At 44.2% G+C, this 15,771-nt stretch overlaps 1 protein-coding gene across 1 annotated transcript in view; it reads left to right on the top strand.

Annotated features, from left to right (window-relative positions):
* The window catches only part of ERCC6 (ERCC excision repair 6, chromatin remodeling factor), a 76,712-nt gene extending 70,348 nt beyond the window's left edge, over positions 1-6,364 (top strand). Inside the window, exons 19-21 of the mRNA XM_047760512.1 lie at positions 1,478-1,682; positions 2,552-2,630; positions 3,962-6,364. Coding sequence (XP_047616468.1) covers positions 1,478-1,682; positions 2,552-2,630; positions 3,962-4,384 — 707 coding nt within the window. The 3' untranslated portion in view covers positions 4,385-6,364. The remainder of the gene's footprint in view (positions 1-1,477; positions 1,683-2,551; positions 2,631-3,961) is intronic.
* Positions 6,365-15,771: the final 9,407 nt, after the last annotated feature.

The raw sequence follows: 15,771 nt of genomic DNA, 5'->3' as shown, positions 1-15,771 counted from the left end.
GAGTGGGTACTCCCCTGGAAATATTTTTCCCTCTAAAACTCAGATTTGAAATGTGTTGACATTTTTGAAAATCACATTCGCTTCTGTTTCCTGGAGACCTAGAAGAGTTTGAACCTCGGGAGAACAGTAGTCCTTGACTTCTGGGCACACACAGGAGGGATGTAGTGCTTAAAACAGATTTGCACTACCTGAGCATTGTAGAAAATTTTTCTGCATGCTATATTTATCTGATTTTTCCAGCCACAGGAGTGTAAAGTGACAGATTGTGGAGGAGAAAGGCAGGGGCTTGGCCAAGACAGGCACTGTGGAAGTAGAAAGGCTGGCAGCCAATATCAAGGGAGAAAAATTAGGAAAGCAGACTCAACATTTGCTCGGGACCCTGGAGGACGGGCTTAGTCATACCTGGGACCATCACCTGGCCCAGGCCTCGCCAGTCATTGTGTCCTGATGTGACGCACTTGAGTTACCAGAGATCACTGAATGGGTGCAGGTGGGCAGGCCGAAACATGGCATCTCAGAAAGAAACTATCTGAGCCTGATGCTTTCTCATATGGTAGCTCATTGTCAACTTTCTCTACTTTTTCTGTAGTTCCTGGTCTGTTTTCCTAAGCAATTATTTATTTTGTCTAGTTTTCAAGTTTATTTGCATGGTGGCGTAGAAAATACTCTTAGAATAATTTTTTTTTAAATCGGCTTCTGTTTCATGATAATTTCCCCCTTGTCATTTCTAATTTTGCGAATTTCTCCCTTTTTTCTTGAGTAGGTTTAGCTAGTAGATTGTCTACTTTATGATTTTTTAGTAAACCAGGATTTTGATTTATTAGTTAGATCCATGGTTTTTCTCTACCTCCTTAATTTATGCTTTAATCTTCATTACATTTTCCTTATTGCTTTTGTTTTTGGTGAATTTTTTTGGTCTTAATTTTTCTAAAACTGTTTGACTTGGAATTTAGTTCATTTATTTTTATTCTTTCATTTTTATTGATAGAAGTAGTTAAGGATCTGAATTTTATTGCTAGAAGTAATTAAGGCTCTGAATTATTTTTCATTTTCGTTGGTGTAAGTATTTAAGGCTCTGCACAGAGTTCTCATATGTGTTGTTTTTGTGATTGTTACTTTTTAGAAATTCTGCGATTTTGGTTTATATTTTTATGTTTTCTCCCCTCAATAAATACATTAATAGGTTTTAAAATTTCCCAGATAGCAGGGAAGAGGTTATGCTGAAGTGTGGTATTTAAAGCATTATGCTGTGATCATACAAAGCGGGGACAGTTGATAGTCCCTCCCTCATTGGTAGAGACACAGATGAAGAGCAGCAGCATTTGTAAAGTTCCTGGGTCCTGTTGGTCATGGGTGAATAGCTGCCAAAAATGTTCATGATTTTTTTCTCCACCCAAAGCCAGCTAGCCTGTGCTGAGAACAGGTGATTGTGTATGAGCTGAAATAACACACCCCCGGTTTCCCCTCTTCTTGCCAGTGGGCGTGCACAGCGTCATGAAGCATGATGCCATCATGGACGGAGCCAGTCCAGACTACATGCTGGTGGAGGCGGAGGCCAACCGCGTGGCCCAGGATGCCCTTAAAGCACTGAGACTCTCGAGGCAGCGGTGTCTGGGAGCGGCGTCTGGTGTTCCCACCTGGACCGGTCACAGGGGGCTTGCTGGTGCCCCAGCAGGAAGAAAGTAAGAGGCTACTACCCCACCCTCCTTTGTGAGGAGGCCAAGCTGGCCAGGCCGGGGGTAAATCAGGGTAGGCCGGGTACCTCCTCCTGTTTCTCTGCAGAAGTAGAAATCACTCAGGGTTTGGGTCAGCCAAAGATTCATGGTTTGGGGCAGTGCATTTTTCATCTTACCTTCTTCTTGGCTTTCATTTCCTCCTTTCCAAAGTTGATTTTTCAAGGAAAGGAGAACTTAGGAGGTGCTGCCGTAAAAAATAGTAAGAGATACAGAATAATGATTAAACTTTAGTAAGATGATTAGCCACGTTTCAACAGTCAGTAGTCACAATGCTAACCAATGTGGTTTTTTATTTATTTTATTTTACTTTTTAGGGCTGCACCCATGGTGTATGGAGGTTCACGGGCTCGGGGTCTAATCGAAGCTACAGCTACCAGCCTACACCGCAGCCATAACAATGCCAGATCTGAGCCATGTCTGCAGCCTACACCATAACTCATGGCAGTGCCGGATCCTTAACCCGCTGAGCGAGGCCAGGGATCGAACAAGCAACCACATAGTTCCTAGTCAGATTCGTTTCTACTGTGCCACGACGGAAACTCCCAGTGTGCTCTTTTAGTTTTCCTACCTAGATTTCAAGGGTACTTTGTAAGTTGAACAAGGATATTGAGTGGTTCTTACTCGAGATGCAGTGGTAATTTCCCAGGAGAGTAGAGTTTAGGAATCTAAGGGCATAGAGCAGAAGCGTCATGGCCATGAAGGAATAACCATGCAGGAGGAAATTTCTCCTGAAACAGTTTAATTGTTGGAAGGGCATCCTCATCTCTAAGTCACAAAGTAACATTTTACCTCCTATGACTCTTTTCCTTGTTTAGGAGTAGATTTGGTCAGAAAAGGAACTCCAACTTCGCTGTGCAGCATCCTTCTTCAGCATCTCCAAAGGAGAAAAGCCAGGTAACATGAGAGATTATTTTTCATTCGTGAAACTTGCTTGATTGAATTGCTGTGAAAATTTCCCCTGATTCTGCATGTGAAGAAAATCACATGCATAATGGCGTCTGATGTTTGTATTTTATGTTCTCAATTATGAAGCACTTTCATGTGAATGTAAAAGGGCTGGCCAGGAGTTCCTGTTGTAGCTCAGTGGTAACAAACCTGAGTAGTAACCATGAGGATGCGGGTTCGATCCCTGGCCTCATCCAGTGGGTTAAGGATCTGGCTTTGCCGTGAGCTGTGGTGTAGGTCACAGACGTGGCTCGGATCCTACCTTGCTGTGGCTGTGGCATAGGCCAGCGGCTGCAGCTCTGATTTGACCCCTGACCTGGGGCTGAATATGCTGTAGGTGCAGCCCTAAAATAAATACATACGTACATACACATATATATGTATAAAAGAGCCGGCTAACTTCCTAGAAGAGACAAAGTCTTAATCCCAAGATCTATAGTGGAATCTCTGTTTTGTCCTCCGAAAATTAATACAAGGACGGCTGATGTGTGAGTAGATGCATGTATAGCCTGCCCCATCTGGAGGTGTGGTACTGGCTCCAATAAAGGTCTAGAAAACCACCATGAATGTTGTTTGTAACTTACTAGCTGCCAGAGCATCATGCCAGTCTCTCCCCCCGCCCTGCCCCGCCCCAGACGCCTGGAGTGCTTCACCCTCCTCTCGTGATGTCATACTCTTCTTTAGTTTTCTCTACGTAAGGGTCATGTTACTTAGGAAATTTGAAAACCCCCAGGTTCAGATTCCTATTTTAGATTAATATGAACACATTTAGGAATAGAGAACCTTTTTGACTCCCATGTTATATTATTTTACCAGTAGTGATGTGAAGAAAAGCTAGGTTTGAGTTGTTCTAAGGAAATTCATACGAGGTATAAAAGAGGAAAGAGATTTGAAAGTGAAGGAATAAAAGTACAGCTCTGATTCTGTTCGCTATCCCATGGTGTCCAGATCAGGGGAAATTGGGGAGGAAGAACAGGAAAGGCCCACAGAGCCGAGCCTTCTGGAAGCCCAGCCCTCCCTCCCTGCAGTCACCACTCAGGGTGGTGATGAAGCAAAGAGTGTAGTTTTTTGTTTTTTAGGAAATGTTCTGTAAGACTGGGTGGATTTAGACTCCTGGGTCTCCCTTTCCCTTTGCGTTAGACAGTGTCCCAGTCTTTCCCCAACAGCCTCACCACCCTGGGCATGTGTGTTATTTTATGGCCCCTCAGAGCCTCTGGGGAAGTAAGTGGAAGCATGAACTGGATGTTAACTATATTAATGTGCTGATCATCTCTCTCCAGGACGGCATTCTGAAAAAGGATGGAAAAGACAGTGTTTCTGAGCATTTTAGTGGAAAAGTGGAAGATGCAGAACTTTCATCCGGGGCCCTCACTTCCTCCTCACTGTTGGCGAAAATGAGAGCAAGAAACCACCTCATTTTGCCAGCGCGCTTAGAAAGTGAGAGTGGGCACGTTCCGGAGGCCTCTGCCCCGCTGCCCTCCAGCACGGAACACGACGAGCTCCTGGTAGAAATGAGGAACTTCATTGCCTTTCAGGCCCAAGTCGACGGCCAGGCCGGCACTCGGGAGATACTGCAGGAGTTCGAACCCAGGTTATCGGCATCACAGTCTTGTGTCTTTCGAGAACTGTTGAGAAATCTGTGCACTTTTCATAGAACTTCTGGTGGGGAAGGAATTTGGAAACTCAAGCCAGAATATTGCTGATCAACATGACTTCCTGAGCTTTTAATTGACTTTTTCTAGCAGAGATTTCTGGTTATTAATCTAACAATTAATAATCATATGTTTTGTCAATGAAAGTGGACTGCATTTGATGTTTACTTTGAATGATAACTACCTCATACTTTAAACTTTAAGGACGAAGAAATTCTTCTCTGAAACTTAAGTTTTAAAAAAATACCTGGATTTTTTTTTTTCCCAAAATGAATTATGTTATAACAGGGACCTAACCATTAATCCTTGGAATATGTATTTATTCTTTTACCCAGAAGTTGCTTCAGGGAACACATTATTACTCATTTAGAAGTTTATAGAGCAGAACTCCTCAAGAATTCCTCCTTTTTATTTTTGCCTGCATCCATGACATATGGAAGTTCCCAGGCCACGGATCAAATCTGAGCTGCAGCTGCGTCATACGTTGTAGCCACGGCAACACCAGTTGCTCAACCTGTGGTGCCACAGTGGGAACTCCCAAGAATTCTTTTTGGTGCTAAAAACATGTCTTATATTCAGTTAGACCTGTCTAGTAAGTCAGTTCATCAGTATGTGATTACAGTTCTGTTTTTAGTACCTAGCTTTAAATGTTTAAATTGATCATTGATCACTCAAGAAGAGACCAGATTTGTTACCTTTTGAATCATATTAGTTGCCTTTAAACGACCTTCCGTTTAAGGTGCTCATAAATTGACAGGTATTTTTATTGGTAAAGCATGGAATAGCTTGGTAATAAATGATGAGACATGTCTTTGCAGAAAGTTATAGTTTCCTCAGTGGCTTTAAACAAAGGGTACTTCTCCTCACACCTCTCACCCCCTTGTGTGACTGTTTGTTTTAGGAAAATGAAATGTATTATCTTATTAGAAAAAAAAAAAAACCCAAGCAGAACCAAAAGTAAGTATAAATAAAACTACCAACACAGGCACATGCTCACAAACATCACTCCAGACCACACCAGGATCTACTGTCATCCCCCCATTCTACCCTCCACCTTCCAGACCGCTCTGCTTACATGCTGGGAGGGAACCTTGAACATACTAAATGTTACTCATTACCTGCCTTTCTCAGGATTCTAGTAACTTAGAATCAGGCATCATTGTTTTCCTTCTGTCCAGTCGTTTTCATCTCTCTTTCCCCTTTGCATTCACCATTGACTCTCCTGTTTTAGAGGTTTGGTTTTCAGCTGCACCTGTTCTGTTTCTGGCTGTTGTTAACGTGTTTAGAGTTTGGTGCTGGTGTTGTCTTGGTCCACAGTTTGTTTTCTTAGCCTTGTTTTCCTTCCCTTCTCATTGTTATTTTATCATGTCAGCTCTGAAGCCTTGTTTTCTTAAATTCATTGGATTTCTTAAATTCTTTGGATTCCTTAAATGTCTTCTAGAGCTATCACAGTGCAGTTTGTTTCTTGGATTTGTTTCCTCAGGCGTGCTGTTTCCCACATTTTTCTGTATCATGCTTGCCTTCCTCCCATGCCATTTCTTCGTATCTTACTCAGCTGAGAGTGGGCAGCTGGGTCCAGGTCTCCTGTATGCTCTTCCCTGCCATCCAGAGAGAAGGGGTCGGGGAGAGCTGCTGCTGGGCAGCTTGTGGTTGGAGGACTTGGGTTTTACTTTTCTATTCTGAGATTTTGTTCAATAGCTTGGGCTGTGAATCCCTCCCCTTTGACAGGAGATGTCATAATCAGTCATAATTCTTACTGGGATTTTTTACCTTTCTTTTTTGGATTCTGGCTTGTTCATTTTATTCAGTTTTTAGAACAATTCATTATTAGAGGAGGAAGATTTCTATTGTTTTCTTCATCCTGCTGTTATTATCTAGAAATAATAGAAGAGACTTCTAAACAGGTCATCAGTACATCCTAAACTTGACAACTTGGCTCAGAAGGGAGTCAAAACGCATGACTTTTGTTCCTGGGAAGTTTTTTTGTTTTTTTGTTTTTAGGGCTGCACCCACAGCATATGGATGTTCCCAGGCTAGGGGTTGAATTAGAGCTGCAGCTGCTGGCCTGCACCACAGCCACAGCAAGGTAGCATCTGAGCTGGGTCTGTGACCTACACCGCAGCTCACAGCAACACCAGATCCTTAACCCACTGAGTGAGGCCAAGGATCGAACCCATGTCCTCATGGATACTAGTCAGGTTTGTTACTACTGAGTCACAACAGGAACTCCAAGTTTTTTGCTTTTGTTTTGTGATCATTAATCAGCCTATGGGAAAATTGCATCCCTCTTGTTCTTGAGTTGAGGTACTGATGCAGTTCACAAGTGTGAAGCACTTGGGCATCATAGCTCTGTTGTCAGAAATCTAAACTGTACTGAGCGAGGGAAGTTGTAGCCTTCTCATCAGGTTGAAGATGCCATCAAATGTTATGAGGCAAAAAAAAAAAAGTTAGGATGCCGTCACAGCAAGGTGGTCCTCACTCCAGGCCGTGTCTCAGCTCTGCCAGCAGCATGCTGTGGCCTTGGGTAGTCACTGGCTTGCCTGTGGGTATCTCTGACCATTGTCATCATGCCTCTGGGTGGACAGACTCAGAGGCAGATGCTCTGGTGTGATGGTTTTAATAGAGTAACTTATTCATTTAGAGAAAATTAACTTTTGGAATTTTAAAAGCTTTGTACAATGTAGATTTAATATATTTAACATGCTATATTGGTATTAAGCTACAGTAAAAGATTTTAAACTTCTGTGAAATTTTTATAATTCTTTAGTTAATACATGAATGCACTATCACTGTTTAAGACGTTTTAAGCAATACTCTGCCTCCCAACTACTCTTGTTCCTATTCAGGAGATAAGTGCTATATTTGGCATGTATTCTTCCAGGCTATTTTACTTGGCTTTACAGGCACATGTGGCAGAGGCTGCTGCTATAATGTCCAGTTTTCCCTTCTCCTTTACTGATAAGTCTTGATTTTTACCTGGACATGTGGTTGCTCAGCTCAAACCCTGCTTCCCAGCCTACCTTATAGTTCATTGTGGCCATGTGACCAGGCAATGGGCTGTGAAGAGAATGTCCAGATGGGACCCATAAATAAGGGATTGGGCGTCCCCTCTTCTCCCCTTATGTTGGCTGAGATGCATGTGGGAGCTTAAGCGGTGACGTGAAGTGGGCAGAAGTCATGTCCTGAGGATGCCAGTCTTGAGCGCTTTCCTTTCACCTATTACTTGAGAGCAAAATAAACTCCTGACTTGTTTAAACCACTGTCTTTTGGAGTTTCTTTTTTTTTTTTTTTTTGCTTTTTTAGGGCTGTATCTGTGACATACGGAAATTTCCAGGCTAGGAGTGGAATTGGAGCTACATCTGCTGGCCTACACCACAGCCACAGGATCTGAGGGATCTGAGCCCCCTCTGCAACCTATACCGCAGCTCGTGGCAAGGCCAGATCCTTAACCCACTGAGCGAGGCCAGGGATTGAACCCACGTCCTCATGGATACTAGTTAGGTTCTTAACCTGCTGAGCCACAACAGGAACTCCCATAAGTGACATTTTTAAAATCACATTTTCTAGTTGATAAGAGTATCGTTGGGTTTTACATATTGGTCTTGTATTTAGCAACCTTGCTGAATTCTTTCATTAATTGTGGTAAGTCTATAAATTGTCCTATTTGTAACAATCATGTCAGCTGCAAATAATAACAATTGAATTTCTTCCATTCCAATACTTAACACTTTATATGTCTCCAATATGATAGTAAATATAAATGACAATGCTTCGCCTCCTTGCTTTATTCCTGACGTTGAAGATAAACTTCTGAAATTTTGCCATTAAATATGCAGTTGCTGTTGTTTCTGGCAGATGGTCTTTATCAAGTTAAGGAAATGCTCTTTCCAGCCGCGAATCCAGTGCTGAATTTTATTAAATGCGTTTTCTGCATCTATTGATTTAATTGTGCGATCTCTCCTTTAAATATCTCTCTTAGTGTTGCAAAGTTCACAGTTACGTTTTCCAACATTAAAACATCTTTTAGACTCCCGCTTCCAGAACGGCAGTGTGAAGGGCCAGATGTGCAACGCGGAAAACAGCTATAACCGGACAAAATACCAGAGGTCAAACACCCCCTTCCCTCCCCCAGAAAATGTAATGTTTCTGGAAATAGTCCTAAGGGCCTACTGTTGATGAACAGACAGTCAAAAGGATCTACTGAGTCTTGTAAGAACAGCCAAAGGCTGTGGCTCTTGAACCACAGTGTATTCCTTCCTGCTTCCTCCCTATCTCAGTGTGGTGACAGATTCTGTAACCCAGGTAGGTTTAGCCAAGAAAACGGGGCTCCTTCCTTTAATTCCCAGTCAAGGGATATAGTAACTGGGAGGGATGTGCTGCCAGCATTTCTCACCCCCTCCAGCCCCAAATCGCAGGGGCTAAAAGTATAATAACAAATGAAAAATTCACTAGACAGGCTCAGCAGTAGATTTGAGCTGGAAGAAAAAAGATTCAGCCAATTTGCGGATGAATGGATATTTATGCTACCCCAAAAATAACAGCAACAACAACAAAAAAAAGTGAAGGAAAATGCACAAAGCCAAAGAGAAATGTGCATCAATATATGCTTAACAGGAGTCCTGGAAGGAGAGAAAGAAAAGAAAAAAATATTTTGAGAAATAAAGCCTGCAAATTTCCCAAATGGATTTTTATTTTTATTTTGTTTATTTAGGGCCATACCCGTGACATATGGGTTCCCTGGCTGGGGGTCGAATTGGAGCTGCAGCTGCAGCCCTATGTCACAGCCAGGGCAGCACCAGATCCAAGCCACATCTGCAACCTACATCACAGTTTGCTTAACCCATGGAGCGAGGCCAGGGATTGAACCCACATCCTCATGGATACTAGACCTCTGGCCACAGGGACTTCCTTCTGAGGGAGACCAAGTGGATGTCCTCAGCAGGGGGCCTTGTGGGCAAGGGCTCTGTGTTTCTGGGGTGAATTCATCAGGTCTCCAAATGCACCTTCCTCCCCTTATTCTCCCTTCCCCTTAGTCCTCCCTTTCTCTTTCATTTGGTCATGTTTATTGAGCACCAACTGTATGCCCATTAATCCATTCTCTAAGGGTTAAGAAGGCAATGTCTCTATTTGCAAAGAGACCCAATCCTGGAGGCGACAGGCTCTCAATGAACTATTGAGAAATAGGATGAACCCATGCCCAAGAGATAGGAATTCCAAGGAAAGCTGATATTGAAGGTGGCATTGCACTCACTCATCTCTCAGCCACACATTGGGCACCTGCTCTGGGCCAGGCAGCATCTGCAGAAAAGTACTGCTCTCTGGACTGCCCTGAGAGATGTATGGACGTTGGTAGGCAGAGAAGGAAGGATGTCCCAGGAGTGAGACCAGGGAGTCCAGTCTGTGCTGGGACATGCATGGTGGGTGGTTGGAGGTAATCCTAGAAGGCCTGGAATAACAAGGAAGGAGCTGGACTTTTATTTTTTAAGATAACTAGGGGATACAACATGCTCACTGGAGGAAATCGATATTATATAAAGTAAGGAACTAATAAAATATCCATAATCATATACTATTCATGAGCAACAGGAATTAACTTCTAGATGTATTTCCTTCCAGCCTTTTTTTCTTCTGAATACTTTTAATAATAGAATATATTATATATATTTTTTCATTTGGTGTCTTCCTTCATTTACTTTTCCGTGTTAAGAATTCTTTCAGTGACATAACATGGTCACATGCAGATATAATTAATTAATCAAACCAATAAGGCTGTGAGGTTTATCATGTTCTTACTAATTTAATATATCATAATTTAACATCAGTTTCCCATTTTCTCTTGTAATACTGGTGGACATTTCCGAGCATGAAGTTTTTCTCTCCTTTTTCATTCTGGATCAGTTTCCTGGAAGGATTCCCACGTCAGAGTCCTTTCCCTTCATCAAAAAGGGGGAGGCCAGTTCCCTGGCTGGCCTGGTGTTTTTCAGCATCTGGGTCAAATTTGGTCCTGGCGCTTTGTGGAGCTTTTTCCTCCTCTGTTGGGAATATGGGCTCAGCGCATGACAGGCTTGCCATGTCCCCAGATGGAAGTCCCTCAGGTCCTGGGATCACCCTGGAGTCGGAGTGAGGAAGGTTCCTCTCAGCCAGGCACCTGTCCTGACCTCCCCCGGCTGGCAGTTACTTGGTGTCACCCAGATGTAAGAAGGGAGGGCTTCAACCCTTTGGGCTGGAGGGGCTGGGAGTTCAGGGAAGCAGCGTTGCTGAGCGCCTGCTCTGGGCTGGGCACTGCTGCTGCTGCTGCTTGTACACTGTCTCAGAGGAGTCTTGTCCAGTCCTCCCCAACCTGAAACCAAGGCTGCTCTGACTCTGATTCCCAGGAGGTGAGGTCACGCTCAGGGACCCTCGGCACCACACACAGTTGCTGGGCTGCAGGCTGGCTGTTGGCCACCTTATCCTTTCTCTCTTTATGATGATGCCGAAAGCAGAGGATCTAGGTCAGCACACCAATACCCTTAGTTGTAAAATGTTTCTTTTTTGAAATAATTTCAAATTTGTAGAAAAGTTTCGAGAATGGCAGAGAACTCCCTTGACCCAGATTCGCCAACTGTTTACACTTTTTTGCCCCACTTACTTGTGCGCATGTGCACACACACGCACACACACCCGCACACGCACACTAACACATTTTTGCTCCTGACCATTTGAGAGTAAGTTGTGGACATGCCCTTTACCCCTAAATATTTCAGTGGGCTTTTCCTAAGAACAAGGACAATCTCTTAGATACCCCGTATAGTTATCAAAGGCAAAAAATTTAACATTGATGCAATGCTATGGTCTTACACAAAGTCCACAGTCAGATTTTATCAGCTGTCCCACTCTGTCCTCTGTAGCTCCTACCACCCTGCCCAAGACCACACACCGCCTTTGGTCATCCATCCTTTTAGTCTCCTTTAAGTGGGAGTATCCTACCTTTCTTTGGCCTTTCCAAATTGACCTTCACAATTTGGGACATTCCAAGTTCTCTCTCGGTTTAGGTCCGTTGGGGTGTTGGTTCACAATGAGGATTTGGTGAAGCATCATTAGCAAAGGTGGTACAGTGTTCCCTTAGGGCATGGCCTTAGCAGCCACATCCCCTTATTGGTCAGACTGACCTTGACCACCTGGGGAAGGTGAGTTCCCCCAGGCTCCTCCCCTCTATGTAACTCTTTGAGCTCAGTACACAATTTGTGAGGAGCTGCTTTTCAGATGATGTGGCTATCCTCTTCCCCATTAAACTTTTGCCACTGCTTTTAGGCATCATTGATGAGACTTGCCTGAATCCATGATTACTCTGGTGAGTGCCAGAGGATTTTCTGACTCCATCATTCTATCCACCTTTATTATTGGCATTTACTGGAAGGAAGAGCTGTCTCTGCTTATTTTTTTATTTACAGCAGGATAGACTCATGGAATTTTCTTTTGTTCAGTAGGATATAATCTACTTGCTGCCTTTTTGACTACTTCCTTGCCTCCTGGCACCTCACAATGGTGCAGGCTCACAGCGTAATTTCCCTGCCCCAGCTGAATCAGCCATTTCTCTGAGGAGTTGTGTTCCCTTGACCTCTTTTTTTGTTTGTTCGTTTGTTTGTTTCTTGCTTTTTTAAGGCCAAACCCATGACATATGGAAGTTTCCAGGCTGGGGGTCGAATCGGAGCTACAGCTGCCAGCCTACGGCACGGCCAAAGCAATGCAAGATCCAAGCCGTGTCTGCAACCTACACCAGAGCTCATGGCAACCCCAGATCCCTGATACACTGAGTGAGGCCAGGGATCAAACCTGCATCGTCTTGAATACTAGTTAGATTCATTTCCACCTTGCTGCAAGAACTCCTGAATTTAAAATTTTAATGATTTTATTTATTTATTTATTTTACTTTTTATTCTCATACAGTTTCAAAATTACATAGCGTTTGCAAGCCTAGCTTCTGTTTTAATGGGGAATGATATTAGGAAACCAAGTGCTATATATGTTCATTGCTGTTGGAGTATCATTTGTATTCCGTATTTATTTTCAGTCTGAAGCAAAAGGATACTGGGGTTATGATAGTGCTTTGAAGTGTTCACTTAAAATAAATTTGGGTTTACCAATGTGAAGTGATTTGTATAAAAATATAAAGTCAATAGTAGGCCCTGGATCTGTTGTTTCACATCGTGAAGGTAGGAAATGAATGAATGAAATCAGGAAGCCCCAAACTGTGTTGCACTGGATTGGGTTTGAACATTAAGGGGCACTTGGGCATCCCCTTAGCACAGTAAAGGCTGGGAATGCCCAGCCTATGGGGAAGTTGCCTTGGGCTGAAAAAAATAGTTCATCCATAGCAAATCATAGGAATTTAATGTTCTCAGCAAGCCTATGAGGTTTATACCATTCTTACCGCCATTGTACAGACAGGGAAACTGAGGCACAGAAGACCATTCAGTGTGGCAGGGCTCTTTGGTGCTGCAGTAACTCAAGTTGGTGATGGTGCTCAGGGATGCTGATCTCTGTTTTCTTAATTTGGTGTGTGGCAGGTGGAGCTGCATGGAATCTAATGTATCTTCCATGGCTAATATGCAAAGATAAAGTGTTTATTGGGTATTGTCTTTCTATTAAAAACATGCACTGGCTTGGATCTGTTTAGGCAGAAAACCACGGCTTGCTCATTTGGTTTGTCTTAAGGGAAACTGGTACATATTAAAGCAATGTACTTATCACTGAGATTTACAAAGATGTGATCCTTTATATGTGAAATGGGTGTAAATATAGCACCTACTTCATGAGGCTATTGTGAAGACTGGTTTCAGATAATGCACGTAAACTGTCAAATAACTGGCATACAGAAAGTTCCCAGTAAATGCTAACTATTAAAAACAAACAAACAAACAAACAAAAAGCAAACCTCAGCTAATAAGAGCCAGAATTTGGACCCAGGTGATGTGGCTAAAGGACCATCTGTTTGATTCCTACCTGTTTGGATCCTGGCACTTAGATGTCTTAGATGTCTTTCCCAAGTGTCATCTTGGTCCAGAGAAAGGCCTTGGCCAGGAGCTTTCTGGTCCTGACCACGAAGAACGTGGGTGGGTCACAGAAGGACGGCTGTGGCAAGATAGACCGGAAGTGGACAGGAAAAGGAACAGGGGTTCCTTGCTTGTCGTCTACACCAACAACAGGGGCAAGGAGCTCCCTGGAAGACTACCAAGCCTTGCCCAATGGGGAGGACAGCTTCTCACACTCAGCTTGAGTGGTGGAGGGCTCTGTTGATGTGTGCGGGGTGTGCTAGGCCCCTCTGACAGGCAGGGGAGACATCAGAGATGAAGGCGCTCAAGTCCCAGCCCTTTGTGCACTGAATACAAATGCCAAGAATACAAAGTGCCAAGTGAGCAGGCCCAGAGCTTGAGGGTGCTGGCCACTAGTGCTGATGGAGCAGAAGCTGCATTCAGAGTCCTTGCTCAGCCCTCCCCTCTCTCCTAATCACTCCCCACCACCCCCTGCAGGGTCCTGCCTGTTGGACCAGCAAGAAGCTTCTCAGGCTCCATCCATGGCACAGCTCCTGAGCTTGAAGACCTGATTCCAGTCCTGACTGTTTTTCCATCAGCCCATCGTGATGGAGCTGGGGGCGGACAGGCAGTGTCTCATCCTGCTCTAGCACAGTCCCTCCATGGATCTGTGGTTTTACCTTCCTTTCTTACCTTCTGTGGGGTTGGAGTCTGCAGAGCAGCTTGGCATTCAGAGACTGTGGCCCATGGGTCCCCCAACTCTGAACCATGATCCCCCACCCTGGACAGAAGCTTATCATTTTGCAGTAAAAACCCAACTGCACAGGCACGAGTCTATGGGAGCACTGGCTGTCTCAGAGCGAGATGGGTATGAATGATTTAGCTTTGCAGATCCTGCTGCTGCTTCACCATGGAGGTGTCCCCACAGCAGGACGCCTCTGAGTGTGTCTTGGCCCCTCTAGACTGGCAATGCTTTGTTGACTGAATAGATGAAAGCACAGGCAATATCCACTTTCTTCCGATAATCTCCTGGCTGTAATTAGGGGCCAGACAAGCCCCCCTTGTGCCTCTGCTCCCCACCAAGTTATTGTGCGTCCAAGACCTGGGTCAGGCTGAGCCAGGAAATCCCATGCAAGTGTGTATCTGCCCCTTCCTCCCTGCACTCCAGCTCTCGATGGTCAGGGGCAGTTTGTGAGTGATCTGATGTGGCTCTACAGAGCAGAGCATCACCTGAGCTCTTGGCTGTTTCCAAGATCCCCCCCACCTTCTCTGCAGCTGACACAGCCTCCCCAGATTCCATCATCAAACACTCCTTTGAAGGAGGGCAGATGCTTGAAAGGCGCCTTCTTCCTGCTCAGAGACTGGTCATGAGTTTAGAAGCTTTTCTATGAACACACATAAGAGAAATTGTCATGCAGGGGGCTCTGAGTCTCCTCTGTGTGGTTTTTCCGGATAGTTCCTTTCCCCTGAATTCTGTCACTGGTGCCCCAGGGCTATGTCTTCATTTTCCAGTCCCTTCCTAAGCAGACAAAAGGATTCAAAGGATCCAGGACCCTAAATGTAGGACTAGAATATAGTGAGTGCTGGAAAAGCAGGGATGCGAGCCTGCAGGATGGAGGGGAAGTGATGGGGGTGACATGGCAAGATTGCACCCTCCTGGGGGCTGGGGAGGAGGGGTGTCCTTTCCTGGGCAGCCAGAGAACCAGCGCCTGAGTGACGAAGGAGGACTCTGCCTCCCCCTGACTTGTCATGAGAGCTGTTGGGGGACAACCCCCAGTTCACCAGGGAGAAAGCCCAGAGCAGTTGGGATCACCCTCAGTGGACACACAGCCACTGTCACATATAAACCAAGAAAAACATGTGCAACACAGGTGACAAACAGAAGAGTAAAGTCTTTTTAACATTTAAAAAGAATTATAGTTGATTTACAATGTTTTATCAATTTCTACTGTGCAGCAAAGGGACACAGTCACACACATATATACATTCTTTGTCTTACGTTGTTATCTTCCATCATGTTCTCTCCCAAGTGATTGGATATAGCTCCCTGTGTATAAAATAGGACCTCATTGCTTATCCATCAGAAGAGTAAAATATGATTGCATCTTACAAATAGAAATCGTGGGCACCCAACAGCAGGAATGATGAAGTCTCCAACAAAAAAAAATAGGCATGAAAGAAGAAGGCCCCCAACCCCCTCAAAAAAAAAAAAAAAAAAAACCCGAAGAAATGAAATATAGTATAGGCAGTGTATGTAAACTCTTTAATCCCATACAAATGAAAAAAAAAAGATACCTTTTCTGGTGTGGTTTATCAGACTGTCTGAGATGATTTAAAAAGTTGCTGCCTCTGGAGTTCCCATCGTGGCACGGGGCAAACAAATTGGACTAGGAACCATGAGGTTGCGGGTTCGACCCTGGCCTCACT

This window comes from Phacochoerus africanus, chromosome 15 (genome assembly GCF_016906955.1).
Source record: "Phacochoerus africanus isolate WHEZ1 chromosome 15, ROS_Pafr_v1, whole genome shotgun sequence".
NCBI lineage: Eukaryota > Metazoa > Chordata > Mammalia > Artiodactyla > Suidae > Phacochoerus > Phacochoerus africanus.
The sequence above is the reverse complement of the archived record's forward strand: the minus strand, read 5'-3'. Positions and strand labels throughout refer to the sequence as shown.